Below are 17710 nucleotides of genomic sequence, written 5' to 3' on the forward strand. Positions count from 1 at the left end.
TAGGTTAGGGTGGATTGGCCTTGCTAAATTACCCATAGTGCTCAGGGATGTGTAGGTTAGGGTGGATTGGCCATGCTAAATTACCCATAGTGCTCAGGGATGTGTAGGTTAGGGTGGATTGGCCATGCTAAATTACCCATAGTGCTCATGGATGTGTAGGTTAGGGTGGATTGGCCATGCTAAATTACCCATAGTGCTCAGGGATGTGCAGGTTAGGGTGGATTGGCTTAGCTAAATTACCCCATAGTGCTCAGGGATGTGCAGGTTAGGGTGGATTGGCCATGCTAAATTACCCCATAGTGCTAGTTGCATTAGTCAGGGGTAAACATAGGGGAATGAATCTGGGTGGGTTACTCTTCGAGGGGGTCGGTGTGGACTTGTTGGGCTGCAGGGCCTGATTCCACGTTGGGGAATCTCATCAATAGGGAGAAGCAGAGATAGGGACAGACAGAGAAAGATTTACACAGATGACGAGTGGGACAAACACAGGGGGAGAGACAGATGTAAGGAGACAGAGACTGAGAGAACGTGACGAACTGGGAACGAAGGTGTGGGTGACTGTGTTGCTGTGCTCACCGTAATCTCTCCATACTGTCGGGGGGAGCCCGGCTCCCGGACAGTGACATGATGTTCGGCGTCTTGTGCGGTTTCCGGTTAATCTCAACGTGCAGCCAATCCATCAGAAAGCGCAGGAACTCTTGAGCATCCTGCTGGCTGAGTGAGAGAGGGAGAGGTGGGGGAAGGGTGGGGGGGAGAGAGAAAGAGGAAGGGGCTGGTGAATCTTGTCAGGAAACATGAAGGCAGGCAGGATGAGAGGTTCGAGGCCAAGTTTCTAAAGGGGCTGGAGGGGCAAGAAGCCAGGGATAATGTCCATCAGGGAACCGTCGGAGTTGGAACGTCACGTTGGGGTTATACAGAACAGTGGTGAGGTCCCGTCTGGAGAACTGTGTCCAGTTATTGCTCAGCCCTTCGAGTGTAGGAGTTGGGGAATGTCATGTTGGGGTTGTACAGGACAGTGGTGAGGTTCCGTCTGGTGCACTGTGTCCAGTTCCGGTCGCCCTGTTACAGGAAGGAGATTACCGAGCTGAGAGGGTTCAGAAGAGATTTACCAGGATGCTGAGGGGAATGGAGGGTTTAAGTTAGAAGGAAAGGCTGGAACTATTTTCCCTTGAGTGGAGGAGGGTAAGAGGTGAACTTTTAGAGGTTTATAAAATCACGATAGACTTAATACTGTCTTTTCCCTGTTTTCGAGACCAGGGACATATTTTTAAGGCGAGAGATTTAATGAAGACATGGGGGAAATTCTTTATTAAACACAAGGGGTTGCGTGTGGATGTGGACACATATGTTTGAAGGACAGTTAGCTCAGTGCAGGTATCTCCCGCGATCTGAGAGGAGAGTGTTCCTATTCAACCTTTCGCAAGTGGAAACAGGGTGAAGCAAAGAAGCATTAACTTACATGGGAAAGTCTCTCACCTTTCCTTGTCAAGTCACAGATCCCCTTCGGATTCAGGCTACCTGTCCATGAGTGGGAAAGGGTTGGGAGGGGTGCGGGCCGGGAGCAGGCAGGTGGGATTGGGTTAGTTTGGGATTACGGTCGGCACGGGCCGGTTGGGCCGAAGGGTCTGTTCCCGTGCTGCACAACAGACTGAGAACCCAGCTCACGAAGGATACAGCATCCCCGACTCCGCCAACGGGGGACAGTAAGAGGACGCAGTCAGGGGCGGGGGAGACTGGGTGGAGCAGTGCATCCAGTTCCGAGCTCCGCGCTTTGTGGGGGGTGTGGGAGAGAAAGGACGCGCGGGCGCCGGACAAGATCGACGAGAGCGGTCCTGGGGCTGGGGAGGAGGTTCGGTGACGCAAACAAGAGAGACCTTGGAGAAGCCGGCAAAGGTGGGGGGTGGGCTGACCGAGGCGTGCGATGTCGCGAGGTTTTCAGGCTGGGCACGGATTCCCGGCGGCCAGGTGGAAGAAGCAGCCGGATCTCCTCAAGGGCCAGGACAGACACAACGGGAACGGGAACGGGAACCTCCTCCGCGGGCCGGGAACACAACGGGAAAGGGGGGGGCGGTGGGCGATTTCGGATTCGTGAGAGGGGAAGGAGAGAACGAGGGCTGACCAGACTCACCTGTAGCCGGCAAAGTGTGGCACCAACCTCTGGAACTTCTGCTGGAAGTGGATGGGGTTGGCAGAGCTGCTACTCGAGGCTTCCCAGAGCGTGGCGATCAGGCTGGAGAAAGCTGTGTCAGACAGCCAGGGAGGGAGGAGGGAGAGGAAAGGAGGTGCGGGGGGCCGGGGGTGTAAGTGTGAGGGAGACAAGGCAAGAGGGGAAACAGTGAGGGGGGGGGGGGGGAGAGAGAGAGAGCGAGAGAGAGGAGGGAGAGAGACAGAGAGAGGGAGAGGGTAAGACAGAGAAACGGAACGATGATGTGGGGAACGGGGAAAGAGTTAAAATAACGAGAACAGAACAAGGGAAAGGGGAGAGACATAGAGAGAGAGAGATACAGAGAAGGAGAAAGATACGGGGTGGGGGAGAGAGAGAGAGAAAGAAAGAAAGACACAGGGGAGAGAGAGAGAGAGAGAGAGAGAGAGAGATACAGATAAAGAGAGGATTACACAGAGAGAGAGAGATACGGAGAAGGAGAAAGATACGGGGTGGGGGAGAGAGAGAGAGAAAGAAAGAGATACACAGAGAGAGAGAGAAAGACAGATACAGATAAAGAGAGAATTACACAGAGAGAGAGAGATACGGAGAGGGAGAGAGAGAAAGAGACAGAGAGAGAGAAAGACAGATACAGATAGAGGGAGAGATAGAGATACAGGGGTCGTGGGGGGGGGGGGGAGGGGGGAAAGAGAGACACACACAGAGGGAGGGAGCGAGAGCAAGATAGAGAGACACACACCCACACAAAGATAGAGAGAGAGATACGGTGGGGGAGGGGGGGAGAGTAAGAAACTCAGATGGACAGAAAGCAAACAGAGATGGGAGAGAGTGGGAAGGTGGGGAGGAAGAAACGGACATAAACAGAGGGTAGATGCAGGAGGGGAAAGGATACAGACAAATTCGGAGCAAAGAAGGAATGAGAGTGAAAAAAGCCATGAGGGGAGAAAATGAGAACAAATGACCTGACGTGAGATATACAGGATCCATTATTCTGCATGATGTATAGTTTGCTGCATTTAAACTACGTTATCCACGCTGACTCTGACACTCCATATGATATGAAATGTCTGATATTCTCTAATAATTTACATGGGGGAAGAACTGCATCCTTTTAACTTTGCAGCTTTCAAACCTGGGGACTCGATGGGAAATGGATGTTTCCAAAACCGGGGATTTACCAGGATGGCTGCACAATTTCACAGTGAGACAGTCTACCCCTCTCTTCTTCCGGCCAAACTGGATAACCTCAAACTTTGCCCACCTTGTATTCAGTCTGCTACATCTCCGCCCACTCTCCCGGCCCGCCCTAGTCCATCTGCTACCTCCCCACTTCCTCAACACGATCTGTCCCCCCCCCCCCGCCCATCTTTGTGTCACCTGCCAACTTCGCAACAACGCCCTCAGTCCATTTGCCCAAATTTTGAAAGTATAACGTGACCTCCGACCTCTGCGGGATTCCGCTAAGTCACTGGCTGCCATCTTGAAAGAGACCCATTCACCCACAGTCCCGGCCTTCTGACAATCCATTTTCCAAACGGGCGCTGGTTTGATTTAGCAGCACCTCGTCAAGAGACCTACGGAAAATCCGAAGCGATGCCGTGCAGTGGCTCTCCTCTGTTGACCTTGCTCGCGACCTCCTCAAAGAATTCCAACAGATTTCCCACACATGACCTCGCCTTGACCAATCTGTGCTAACTTAGCCCCGTTTCACCACGCACTTCCTATTACTCTGCAATCCCTTCCTTCGTCGCGGACTCAAAAACCTTACCAGTCACTGAAACCAGAGTGACTGGTGATAGTTTCCTGTCTTCTCCCTCCCTCCCTTCTGAAATAGGGGCTGCACGAGCTATTTCCTCAGGCCTTGTGAGCCCTCCCGGACTCCCGAAAGATCACCACCAATCAGGTACCTCCTTCAGATGTTCTAATAGGCTGCTGGCGACTCCCAATGTGAAAACGGATGCAAGGTACCTATTCAATACATCCACCATTTCTTTGTTCCCACTGGTCCAATCTGCACTCTCCCTTACTGTTTAAATATTGAAAAGAAAACGCTTGCAATCTTCATTTCTATTGCCAGCAGGCTCACCCTCATCCCTCCCTTCTTGCCCTGGTAGTGATCCTCTGATGGGTTTGAAAGGCTTCCCACTCACCTCCACCACATTTTCTTGTTTATTTTGCTGTCCCTGCCTTCCCTCGTCAGCCACAGTTACCTCGTTCCTCCCCTCACTTTGTTCCGACTTCCCTGGGCTGAATTCCCTGCTGTATCTCCCGAATTATCCCCAGAAACCTCCTGCCAATGCTGTTCCACTGCCCTCCCTGCGAGACCTCCTCTTCCCATCAACCCTGGCCAGCTCCTCCCTCATGTCCCGGTCCTTCCCTTTCCCTCACGGGAACGCCATTCCATCTGATCCCAGATCCTCCCCAACACCCCTGTCATTCCCATTCCTCACGGGAACGCCGTTCCATCTGATCCCAGCCCCTCCCTCATGTCCCTGTCATTCCCTTTCCTCAGTGGGAACGCCATTCCATCTGATCCCAACCCCTCCCTCATGTCCCTGTCCTTCCCTTTCCTCAGTGGGAACGCCATTCCATCTGATCCCAGCCCCTCCCTCATGTCCCTGTCATTCCCTTTCCTCAGCGGGAACGCCATTCCATCTGATCCCAGCCCCTCCCTCATGTCCCTGTCCTTCCCTTTCCTCAGTGGGAACGCCATTCCATCTGATCCCAACCCCTCCCTCATGTCCCTGTCCTTCCCTTTCCTCAGTGGGAACGCCATTCCATCTGATCCCAGCCCCTCCCTCATGTCCCTGTCATTCCCTTTCCTCAGTGGGAACGCCATTCCATCTGATCCCAACCCCTCCCTCGTGTCCCTGTCCTTCCCTTTCCTCAGTGGGAACGCCGTTCCATCTGATTCCAGCCCCTCCCTCGCGTCTCTGCCCTTCCGTTTCCTCACGGGAACGCTGTTCCATCTGATCCCAGTTCCTCCCTCATGTCCCTGTCATTCCCCTTCCTCAGTGGGAACGCCATTCCATCTGATCCCAACCCCTCCCTCATGTCCCTGTCCTTCCCTTTCCTCAGTGGGAACGCCGTTCCATCTGATTCCAGCCCCTCCCTCGCGTCTCTGCCCTTCCGTTTCCTCACGGGAACGCTGTTCCATCTGATCCCAGTTCCTCCCTTATGTCCCTGTCCTTCCCTTCCCTCAGCAGGAATGCCATTCCATCTGATCCCAGCCCCTCCCTCTCTAATCCAGGGTGAGTTCCCTCACGCTGGGGTTAATTTTGCCCCGGGGGGGGGGCCGGTTCCTTCACCCTCACCTCCCTCGCCAAGCCCACATCACTGAATCCAGAACGTTCCTGTTCCACCACAAGCTGCTCCAAAGGTGACCCATCTTGTGGACATTCCACAGAATCCACTTGTTGGGATCGGGTACCAACCGGATTTTCCCAGTCCCCCTGCGATGAGTTGAATACAGCCTTTCCGACACGGTCATTCCAGCTCCTGATTTATCTTCCGCCCCAGAGCCTGGCTCCTGCTCGGAGACCGGGAACAGCTCCCATTCAGGGTCCCCCTTCCTTTGCGGTTCCTCAACTCCAAGCACAATTAAGCCATGCCTTCCGACTCTCGATCACTTCCTGCTCGCGACATAATCATATTTCTAACAATGGCACCCATTTCCCGATCCTCCCAACAGGACGTGTATCCGGGGAGATTTACATCCCGCCCCTGATTCCCTTGCTGCCAAGACTCTTGTGATACCCACAAAGTCCTGCCAGCCAATGTGAATTTGTGCCACAAGCACATTTTCCTTCTTTCCTGACAGCGCGTGTTGAAGGACAAAACCCTCCCTCCTGTGCTGACTGGACCCATTCTCACAGCTGTCCCTGACCTGCTGGACTTGAAGTTACAATCCTGACCCAGTCCATACTCTCTGCCCGCCAGAAACTTACACACAGGGACTGCTATTCTCTACAATACACACAGGGACTGGCATTCTCTACAATACACACAGGGACTGCTATTCTCTGTAATATACACAGGGACTGCTATTCTCTGTAATACACACAGGGGCTGCTATTCTCTGTAATATACACAGGGACTGCTATTCTCTACAATACACACAGGGACTGGTATTCTCTGTAATACACACAGGGACTGCCATTCTCTATAATACACACAGGGACTGCCATTCTCTATAATACACACAGGGACTGCTATTCTCTACAATACACACAGGGACTGGTATTCTCTGTAATACACACAGGGACTGGCATTCTCTACAATACACACAGGGACTGCTATTCTCTGTAATATACACAGGGACTGCTATTCTCTGTAATACACACAGGGGCTGCTATTCTCTGTAATATACACAGGGACTGCTATTCTCTACAATACACACAGGGACTGGTATTCTCTGTAATACACACAGGGACTGCCATTCTCTATAATACACACAGGGACTGCCATTCTCTATAATACACACAGGGACTGCCATTCTCTATAATACACACAGGGACTGCTATTCTCTACAATACACACAGGGACTGGTATTCTCTACAATACACACAGGGACTGGTATTCTCTGTAATATACACAGGGACTGGTATTCTCTGTAATATACACAGGGACTGCTATTCTCTATAATACACACAGGGACTGCTATTCTCTGTAATATACACAGGGACTGGTATTCTCTGTAATATACACAGGGACTGCTATTCTCTATAATACACACAGGGACTGCTATTCTCTATAATATACACAGGGACTGCTATTCTCTATAATACACACAGGGACTGCCATTCTCTATAATACACACAGGGACTGGTATTCTCTACAATACACACAGGGACTGGTATTCTCTGTAATACACACAGGGACTGCCATTCTCTATAATACACACAGGGACTGCTATTCTCTATAATACACACAGGGACTGCCATTCTCTATAATACACACAGGGACTGCTATTCTCTGTAATATACACAGGGACTGGTATTCTCTGTAATATACACAGGGACTGGTATTCTCTGTAATATACACAGGGACTGCTATTCTCTATAATACACACAGGGACTGCCATTCTCTATAATACACACAGGGACTGCTATTCTCTATAATACACACAGGGAGTGCTATTCTCTGTAATACACACAGGGACTGGTATTCTCTGTAATACACACAGGGAGTGCTATTCTCTATAATACACACAGGGACTGCTATTCTCTGTAATACACACTGGGACTGCCATTCACTATAATACACACAGGGACTGCTATTCTCTGTAATACACACAGGGACTGCTATTCTCTGTAATATACACAGGGACTGCTATTCTCTATAATACACACAGGGACTGCTATTCTATATAATACACACAGGGACTGCTATTCTGCTATTCTCTATAATATACACAGGGACTGCTATTCTCTGTAATATACACAGGGACTGCTATTCTCTGTAATATACACAGGGACTGCTATTCTCTATACTACACACAGGGGCTGCCATTCTCTATAATACACATTGGGACTGTTGTTCTCGAGAATACACATAGGGACTGCTATTCTCTATACTACACACAGGGACTGCTATTTTGTATAATGTACAGAGGGACTGGTATTCTGTACGCTATCCCTCGGGCCTGCTATTTCCTTTTCCATCACAGGGTCTGCCCTTGTGTGTATTAGAAACACGTCCTGCTGTTCTGTGAAATCTCCACCATGTACACAGAGATTCCTCAGCTCTACCATGGAGTGGCAGGTGTCTCTTCGGAGCTGCTGCCGGGTCTGCTGTGTTGCTCCAGCAATGTCTGGATCTATTTTCCCGATTTGTGGGCGTGGGCGTGCACACGCACGCCTGCCTGCGCATTTGCACATGCGTACCTGTGTGTCTTTGCACACGTGTGTGGACATGTGTGCGCGCGCAAGGTGGAGACGACAAGAGGATGAATACTTTCCTGTGTTGTGGTGTATGCCGACAGTCTATATCTGTGTGTCTGGAAATATGAACTGTTGCTTTCCAATCAATGACATTCCTTGCTGAAGGTAGAAACATCATCTGTGCTTCCTACATTGGTGGGAAAGTCAGGAAAACGGAGGTCCAGGGCACACTTTATAAAAAGGCTGTGACGTCTGGTCTGACTTTGGGAATATTTGCTGGTTCGGTGAATCTTCACAACACAGTCTGTCTATTCAACACAAGTGAGGAGTGCAGACGCTGGAGATCACAGCCGACAGTGTGCTGCTGGGAAAGCACAGCAGGTCAGGCAGCATCCGAGGGTGCGGGAGTGTCAACAGTTCGCCCAGAGCCCTTCCTTCCTGGTGAAAGGCTTTTGCCCGAACCGTCGGTTCTCCTGTTCCTCGGATGCTGCCTGACCTGCTGTGCTTTCCCAGCAGCACCCCTCCTCTCGACTGTTGCTGTCCGGAACATACACGTGGGCAGCTGTTTACTGGTGTCTATGCTGGAAAGACCACCCCCTCACAACTCCCCATTAAAGCCCCTCACCATCCCGAAATATATCGCCGCTCCCTTTCAGTGTGGCTGGGTCAGAATCCTGGAATTCCCTCCCTCAGGGGCATTGTGGGTCTACCCACAGCACACGGACTGCAGTGGGTCAGGTAGGCAGCTCACCCCAACCACCTTCTCACTTCCCATCAATGAATCAAACAGAACATAGATAGAGGCTGCTAATCTCCACACCATACAGCGGGTCTGCTGTTGGCTACAGTACTCACAGGGTACGTGGGCGTTTGCACCACATCTCCACCGAGTTTGGCGGGTGTGTGTGTGTGTGTGGGGTGTGTGTGTGTGTGTGTGTGTGTGCGTGTGGTGTGTGTGTGTGTGTGTGTGTGTGTGTGTGGGTGTGTGTGGGGTGTGTGTGTGTGTGTGTGTGTGGGGGGAGGGGGTGTGTGTGGGGGGGGGGGTGTGTGGGTGTGTGTGTGTGGGTGTGTGTGTGTGGGTGTGGGTGTGTGGGTGTGTGTGTGTGGGTGTGTGTGTGTGGGGGGGGGGTGGGGTGTGTGGGTGTGGGGTGTTTGGGTGTGGGTGTGGGTGTGTGTGTGTGGGGTGTGTGTGTGTGGTGTGTGTGTGTGTGTGTGTGTGTGTGTGGTGTGTGTGTGTGTGTGTGTGGTGTGTGTGTGTGGTGTGTGTGGTGTGTGTGGTGTGGGTGGGTGGGTGGTGTGTGTGTGTGTGGTGTGTGTGTGTGTGTGTGGTGTGTGTGTGTGTGGGTGGTGTGTGTGTGTGTGGGTGGTGTGTGGGTGTGTGTGTGCGTGTGGTTTGTGGGTGTGTGGGTGTGGGTGGTGTGTGTGTGTGTGGTGTGTGCACGTGTGGTGTGTGTGCGCGTGTGGTGTGTGTGTGTGTGGGTGGTGTGTGTGGGGTGTGTGTGTGTGTGTGAAAAAGGCATTTCGCACCCTTGCCTTCACTACTCAGAGGTTGAGTCCAGGAGCTGGGGCGCCATGTTGGGGTTGTACAGGACAGTGGTGATGCTTTGTCTGGAGATCTGTCCCGTTCCGGTGGCTCGATTACAGGGAGAACAATATTAAGCTCGAATGCTTTCGGAAGAGATTTCCCAGCACGTTGCCAGGGATGGACAGGTGTGAGTTAGAGAGGGGCTGGGCCTTTTTTCACAGGAGGTCGCTTTTATGAAAATATGTGGGGGGGGAGAAATAGGGTTAATGGGACATGTCTTTTCCTTGGGGAGGTGGCGAGGGGTGGGGGAGGGCGATTTCAACATCAGGGGCACTTGAGTGGAGAAACGGTAAAATGAGGAGCGAATTTATGTTATTGTTAACACAAAGGGTGGTGCGCATGTGGACAGAACTCCCAAAGGAAGTGGTGGAGGTACAACATGTAAAAGATACTCAGCAAAGAACATGAAGAGGAAAGGATTGAAGGGACAGGGGCCAGCAGCAGGCAGGTGGGATGGGTTTAATATGGGGATTGTGTTCAGCACGGACGGGTGGGACTGAAAGGCCTGTTATTCTGGACGTGTCTGCAATACAGGCAAAACATACGAGGGGGCTGCGATCCATGACAACATAATTAGAGGGGGGAGCAACATTTGTGAGACCACACACCGGCTGAGGGTAATACCTACCATCCATCAGTTCACAATTTCGCTTCCCACAAACATTCCCTTCCCGGAGGTATTCCCTGCGAAGGCAGTAATCCCGGAGTCCTTGAGTATTGCTGAGACACTGAAGAATTGCATTCATAAAACACTGAGAAAGTAACAATCAGGTATCAGGCCAACCTGTCACAACTCGCTGGCATTCAGACAGCAGCTTCCCTGGGCCCTCAGATCCATTCAGAGGTGGGAAACTCTGAGAGGCCGGTATTTATTGTCCAACTCTACAGCACCATCAGGGGGGGCTGGGGCGCAGGTACTTCATCTGGTTCAGCTCCCTCAGTACTGACCCTCCAACACTGCGGCACTCCCTCAGTACTGACCCTCCGACAGTGCGGCACTCCCTCAGCACTGACCCTCCGACAGTGCGGCACTCCCTCAGCACTGACCCTCCGACAGTGCGGCGCTCCGTCAGTACTGACCCTCCGACACTGCGGCACTCCCTCATTACTGTCCCTCCAATAGTGAAGCACTCCCTCAGTACTGACCCTCCGACAGTGCGGCTCTCACTCAGTACTGACCCTCCGACAGTGCGGCACTCCCTCAGTACTGACCCTCCGACAGTGCGGCGTTCCCTCAGTACTGACCCTCCGACAGTGCAGCCCTCCCTCAGCACTGACCCTCCCACAGTGCGGCCCTCCCTCAGCACTGACCCTCCGACAGTGCGGCACTCCCTCAGCGCTGACCCTCTGACAGTGCAGCACTCCCTCAGTACTGACCCTCCCACATTGCGGCACTCCCTCAGCGCTGACCCTCTGACAGTGCAGCACTCCCTCAGTACTGACCCTCCCACATTGCGGCCCTCCCTCAGTACTGACCCTCCGACAGAGCGGAACTCCCTCAGTACTGACCCTCCCACAGTGCAGCTCTCCCTCAGCACTGACCCTCCGACAGTGCGGAACTCCCTCAGTACTGACCCTCCCACATTGCGGCCCTCCCTCAGCACTGACCCTCCGACAGTGCGGCACTCCCTCAGTACTGACCCTCCGACAGTGCGGTGCTCCCTCAGTACTGACCCTCCGACAGTGCAGCGCTCCCTCAGTACTGACCCTCCGACAGTGTGGCACTCCCTCAGTACTGACCCTCCGACAGTGTGGCACTTCCTCAGCACTGACCCATGTCTGCAGTGACAGAGTCCTACCTGCCCTGTCACTAACCTCAGAGGAGCCTCGAGGGTAACCCATCCCCAATCCCTCCCGCTTCGAGCTGCCCGCGATAATCTTACCGTGTTGCCCAGGTTCCTGAGACCAACAAGACCAGTCCCAACCGTTACAACCTCTTGTTTCTGAAAGGAAGGAGTGAAATGCATCATCTTCAATCCTTACAGCGACTTTTATAAAATACAGAACTGGCTCACAGGGAGAAGACAGAGGGTGGTGGTGGAGGGTTGTTTTTCAGACTGGAAGCCTGTGACCAGTGGAGTGTCACAGGGATCGGTGCTGGGCCCTCTACGTTTTGTCATTTACATAAATGGGAGGAAAAAGTGAGGTCTGCAGATGCTGGAGATCCGAGCTGAAAATGTGTTGCTGGAAAAGCGCAGCAGGTCAGGCACCATCCAAGGAACAGGAGATTCGACGTTTCGGGCATAAGCCCTTCATCAGGAATGAGGAGAGTGTGTCCAGCAGGCTAAGATAAAAGGTAGGGAGGAGGGACTTGGGGGAGGGGCGTTGGAGATGTGATAGGTGGAAGGAGGTCTTTCTTTATGGGGTGTGTTGGAGGCGGGAGAAGGGGTCGTCAGAGGGTGGGCGAGAATCTGAGTTGAAGAAGTAGGCACGGAGGCAAATTTCTTTATGGGAAGGAGTCCTGAAACGTCGAATTTCCTGTTCCTTGGATGCTGCCTGACCTGCTGCGCTTTTCCAGCAACACATTTTCAGCATTTACATAAATGATTTGGATGTGAGCATAAGAGGTACAGTTAGTAAGTTTGCAGATGACACTAAAATTGGAGGTGTGGTGGACAGTGAAGAGGGTTCCCTCAGATTACAACAGGATCTGGACCAGATGGGCCAATGGGCTGAGAAGTGGCAGATGGAGTTTAATTCAGATAAATGCGAGGTGCTGCATTTTGGGAAAGCAAATCTTAGCAGGACTTATACACTTAATGGTAAGGTCCTAGGGAGTGTTGCTGAACAAAGAGACCTTGGAGTGCAGGTTCATAGCTCCTTGAAAGTGGAGTCGCGGGTAGATAGGAGAGTGAAGGCAGTGTTTGGTATGCTTTCCTTTATTGGTCAGAGTATTGAGTACAGGAGTTGGGAGGTCATGTTGCTGCTGTACAGGACATTGGTTAGGCCGCTGTTGGAATATTGGGTGCAATTCTGGTCTCCTTCCTATCGGAAAGATGTTGTGAAACTTGAAAGGGTTCAGAAAAGATTTACAAGGATGTTGCCAGGGTTGGAGGGTCTGAGCTACAGGGAGAGGCTGAACAGGCTGGGGCTGTTTTCCCTGGAGCGTCGGAGGCTGAGGGGTGACCTTATAGAGGTTTATAAAATCATGAGGGACATGGATAGGGTAAATAGACAAAGTCTTTTCCCTGGGGTGGGGGAGTCCAGAACTAGAGGGGCATAGGTTTAGGGTGAGAGGGGAAAGATATAAAAGGGACCTAAGGGGCAACTTTTTCCCCCAGAGGGTGGTACGTGTATGGGATGAGCTGCCAGAGGAAGTGGTGGAGGCTGGTACAATTACAGCATTTAAGAGGCATCTGGATGGGTTTATGAATAGGAAGGATTTGGGGGGATATGGGCCGGGTGCTGGCAGGTGGGACTAGATTGGGTTGGGATATCCGGTCGGCCTGGACGGGTTGGGCCGAAGGGCCTGTTTCCGTACTGTCCATCTCTGTGACTCAAAGACAAGATATCCTAGACGAGCAGACAACCCTTACCACCTTGCAAGATAGAGATATTAGAGACATCAATACAACACTCTGTCAGTGTGCAGGGGCCTGGGGGGAAATATAGGAGGGAGGGGGTAGCTGGGGGCAGGGAAAGGACAGACAGAAGGCAGCACAGACACGGGTCGGGACCTGGGGGGGGGGGGGTGGGGGGAGGGATGGGGAGGTGAGACGTTAAAATCAAGAGGCTAAAAATGTTGCAGTGCAGGATTTCTAGGGGCTGGAGGGGGTTACAGAGATAGGGAGGGGGTGTAGGGGCTGGAGGGGGTTACAGAGATAGGGAGGGGGTGTAGGGGCTGGAGGGGGGTTACAGAGATAGGGAGGGGGTGTAGGGGCTGGAGGGGGTTACAGAGATAGGGAGGGGGTGTAGGGGCTGGAGGGGGTTACAGAGATAGGGAGGGAGTGTAGGGGCTGGAGGGGGTTACAGAGATAGGGAGGGGATGTAGGGGCTGGAGGGGGTTACAGAGATAGGCAGGGTTTCTAGGGGCTGGAGGGGGTTACAGAGATAGGGAGGGGGTGTAGGGGCTGGAGGGGGTTACAGAGATAGGGAGGGGGTGTAGGGGCTGGAGGGGGTTACAGAGATAGGGAGGGGGTGTAGGGGCTGGAGGGGGGTTACAGAGATAGGGAGGGGGTGTAGGGGCTGGAGGGGGGTTACAGAGATAGGGAGGGGGTGTAGGGGCTGGAGGGGGTTACAGAGATAGGGAGGGGGTGTAGGGGCTGGAGGGGGGTTACAGAGATAGGGAGGGGGTGTAGGGGCTGGAGGGGGTTACACAGATAGGGAGGGGGTGTAGGGGCTGGAGGGGGTTACAGAGATAGGGAGGGGGTGTAGGGGCTGGAGGGGGTTACAGAGATAGGGAGGGGGTGTAGGGGCTGGAGGGGGTTACAGAGATAGGGAGGGGGTATAGGGGCTGGAGGAGGTTACAGAGATAGGGAGGGGATGTAGGGGCTGGAGGGGGTTACAGAGATAGGCAGGGGGTGTAGGGGCTGGAGGGGGTTACAGAGATAGGGAGGGGGTGTAGGGGCTGGAGGGGGTTACAGAGATCGGGAGGGGGTGTCGGGGCTGGAGGGGGTTACAGAGATAGGGAGGGGGTATCGGGGCTGGAGGGGGTTACAGAGATAGGGAGGGGGTGTAGGGGCTGGAGGGGGGTTACAGAGATAGGGAGGGGGTGTAGGGGCTGGAGGGGGTTACAGAGATAGGGAGGGGGTGTAGGGGCTGGAGGGGTTTACAGAGATAGGGAGGGGGTGTAGGGGCTGGAGGGGGTTACAGAGATAGGGAGGGGGTGTAGGGGCTGGAGGGGGTTACAGAGATCGGGAGGGGGTATCGGGGCTGGAGGGGGTTACAGAGATAGGGAGGGGGTGTAGGGGCTGGAGGGGGTTACAGAGATAGGGAGGGGGTGTAGGGGCTGGAGGGGGTTACAGAGATCGGGAGGGGGTATCGGGGCTGGAGAGGATTACAAAATTAGGGAGGGTTCTCAATAACAGTGAGGATGACAGACACATGAAGCTAAGTGGTACGGAATGAGAGAAAGGGTTTTCGGTTGTCCAAGTGTGGCCTGTCCAAACGGCTTGTGGGACAGAACTCTGAATGCCCACATGACAGTCTGTGTGTGCAGTGTGTGTGTGCGTGCGTGCATGTGTGTGTGTCTGTGCGCATGTGTCTGCGCATGCGTGTCTGTGCGAGTGTGTCGGTGTGTGTGTCTGTGTGTGAGTGTGTGTATGTGAGACTGTGTGCATGTGTACATGTGTGCGTGACTGTGTGCATGTGTACATGTGTGCGTGCGTGCATTCGTGTGCGGTGTGTGTGTGCGAGCGCGCATGCTTGAGAGTGTGAGTGAGTGTGTGTGTGTGAATGAGTGTGAGCGTGTGTGTGAGTATGTGTGAGAGTGCGTGTGCACGCGCGAGTGCGAGTAAATGTGAGTGAGTGAGAGTGAGAGTGTGAGAGAGTGCGTGTGTGGGTGCGCGTGTGAGTGAGAGAGTGTGGGTGTGAGAGTGAGAGTGCGTGTGTGTCTGTAAGTGAGTGCGTGTGTGAGTTAGTGTGTGTGTGAGTGCGTTAGTGTGTGTGTGAGTGCGATTGAGTGTGAGCATGTGTGTGCGAGAGTGTGTGCGAGAGTGTGCGCGAGAGTGCGCGCGAGAGTGCGCGCGAGAGTGCGCGCGAGTGTGCGCGCGAGTGTGCGCGCGAGTGTGAGAGAGCGTGAAAGTGTGAGAGTGTGAGAGTGCGAGTGTGCGCGAGAGTGTGCGAGAGAGTGTGTGAGGGGGAATTGTGTGTTCGAGGGAATAAGTGTGTGTGAGAATGTGGGTGTGTGTGTGAGCGCGAGTGTGAGAGTGTGTGAGCATGAGTGTGTGAGGTGTGTGTGAGAGAGTGTGGTGAGTGTGTGTGAGAGTGGGAGAGTGTGAGTGAATGTGTGTGGTGAGTGTGAGTGAGTGAGAGTGAAAGTGTGTGAGAGTGAGTGTGTGTGTGTGTGAGAGTGCATGTAAATGTGTGTTTGTGAGTGTGTGTGTGTGTATGAGTGAGTGAGCATGAGAGTGTGCGAGTGAGTGTGGGAGTGTGTGTGTGATGTGAGAGTGAGTGTGTGTGTGAGAGTCTGTGTGTGAGAGTGTGTGAGAGTGTGTGTGTGCGCGTGAGAGTGTGTGTGCGCGTGAAAGTGAGTGTGCGCGTGTGAATGTGTGTGAGCGTGAGACTGCGAGTGTGTGTGTGTGTGTGTGTGTGCGAGTGTGCGAGGGGGGAATTGTGTGTTCGAGGGAATACGTGTGTGTGAGTGTGCGTGTGTGTGTGTGTGTGTGTGCGTGTGAGTGTGGGAGTGTGGGAGTGTGCGAGTGAGAGTGTGCGTGTGCGCCAGTGTGCGTGACAGTGTGAGAGTGTGCATGTGCGAGTGTGCGTGAGAGAGTGTGCGAGTGTGTGCGTAAGTGTGTGAGGGAGAGAGTGTGCGAGTGAGAGAGTGTGTGTGTGTGAGGGGGGAATTGTGTGTGTGAGGGAATACGTGTGAGAGAGAATGTGGGTGTGCGTGTGAGAGTGTGTGTGTGAGAGAGTGTGTGTGAGGGAATGCATGTGTGAGAGAATGTGGTTGTGTGAGAGAGAATGAGTGTGCGAGTGCGTGAGTGTGTGACAGAGAGGAAGGGGAATGTGTGTGTGTGAGAGTGAGGGAATGAATGAGTGAGTGCAAGTGAATGAGTGATGAGTGAGGGAGTATTAGTGAATGAATGAGTAAGTGATGAGAGTTTCAGTGAGTGATTGAGTGAGTGGTGTGTGTGTGTGTGTGTGTGTGTGTGAGAGAGAGAGTAGTGTGTGAGGGAGTGAGTGGTGAATGATGCAGAGTGTGAATAAGTGAGGGAGTGCAAGTGAGTGAGTGTGAGTGTGTGATGAGTGAGAGATGAGTGCGAGTGAATGAGTGAGTGAGTGATGAGTGAGGTAGTGTGAGTAAGTGATGAGTGAGGTAGTGAGTGATGAGTGAGGGCGTGAGTGAGTGAGTGAGGGCAATGCAAGAGTGTGATGTGAGAGTGTGATGAGTATGAAGATTGAGCGAGAAAAGTGAGTGTGAAGAGCGAGTGTGATGAGCGAGTGAGTGTGTGTGGTGAGTGAGTGTGATAGTGAGTATGATGAGTGAGAGCAATGATTAGGTGTGATAGTGAGTATGATGAGTGAGTGGGGTGAGTGTGATGAGTGAGTGTGATAAGCGAGTGAGTGTGATAAGCGAGTGTGTGTGAAGAGTGAGCGTGAAGAGTGAGTGTGAAGAGTGTGTGTGCTGAGTGTGTGATGAGCAAGTGAGTGGGATGAGTGAGAGGGATGAGCGTGATGAGCGAGTGTGATGACTGGGTGAGTGAGTATGATGAGTGAGTGAGTGTGAAGAGTGAGTGTGACGAGTGTGATGAGTGAGCGTGAAGAGCGAGCGTGGAGAGCGAGTGTGATGAGCAAGTGAGTGTGATGAGTGAGGGGGATGAGTGTGATGAGTGAGTGTGATGAGCGAGTGAGTGTGATGAGCGAGTGAGAGTGATGAGTGAGTGCGTGTGATGGGAGTGTGATGAGTGAATGAGTGTGATAAGTGTGATGAGTGAGTGTGTGTGATGTGAGTGTGATGAGTGAATGAGTGTGATAAGTGAGTGTGATGAGTGAGTGAGTTTGAAGAGTGAGTGAGTGTGATGAGTGTGACATGTGTGTGATGAGTGAATGTGAAGAGTGTGATAAGTGAATGAGCGTGATAAGTGAATGTGAAGAGTGAGTGAGTTTGAAGAGTGAGTGTGATGAGTGAGTGTGACGAGTGAGACGAGTGAGTGAGATAGTGAGTATGATGAGTGTGTGAGATGAGCAAGTGAGTATGATGAGTGAGTGTGATGAGCAGGTGTGATAGTGAGTGTGATGAGTGTGACGAGTGAGTGTGATGAGTGAGTGAGCGTGTGTGATGACTGAGTGAGTGAGTGCGATAGTATGATGAGTGATTGTGATGAGCGAGTGTGGTAGTGAGTTAGTGTGATGAGTGCAATGAGTGTGATGAGTGAGTGTGATGAGTGAATGTGAAGAGTGAGTGTGATGAGTGAGTGA

General features: G+C 52.7%; 1 protein-coding gene across 3 annotated transcripts in view; it reads right to left on the reverse strand.

The window, feature by feature from the left end:
• Positions 1-572: 572 nt before the first annotated feature.
• LOC132809326 (ubiquitin carboxyl-terminal hydrolase 21-like) overlaps positions 573-17710 on the reverse strand; it is a 41006-nt gene continuing 23868 nt past the window's right edge. Inside the window, exons 4-7 of one of the 3 annotated variants that reach the window (XM_060822529.1) lie at positions 11515-11574; positions 10260-10359; positions 2129-2240; positions 573-714 (exon numbers count right to left, since the gene is read on the reverse strand). In XM_060822529.1, coding sequence (XP_060678512.1) covers positions 573-714; positions 2129-2240; positions 10260-10359; positions 11515-11574 — 414 coding nt within the window. Of the gene's footprint in view, positions 715-2128; positions 2241-10259; positions 10384-11514; positions 11575-17710 lie in introns of all 3 variants that reach the window. The other 2 variants (XM_060822528.1, XM_060822530.1) reach the window with 2 other exon arrangements.

The sequence above is a fragment of the Hemiscyllium ocellatum genome, unplaced genomic scaffold (genome assembly GCF_020745735.1).
Source record: "Hemiscyllium ocellatum isolate sHemOce1 unplaced genomic scaffold, sHemOce1.pat.X.cur. scaffold_1046_pat_ctg1, whole genome shotgun sequence".
In the NCBI taxonomy this organism is placed as follows: Eukaryota; Metazoa; Chordata; class Chondrichthyes; order Orectolobiformes; family Hemiscylliidae; genus Hemiscyllium; species Hemiscyllium ocellatum.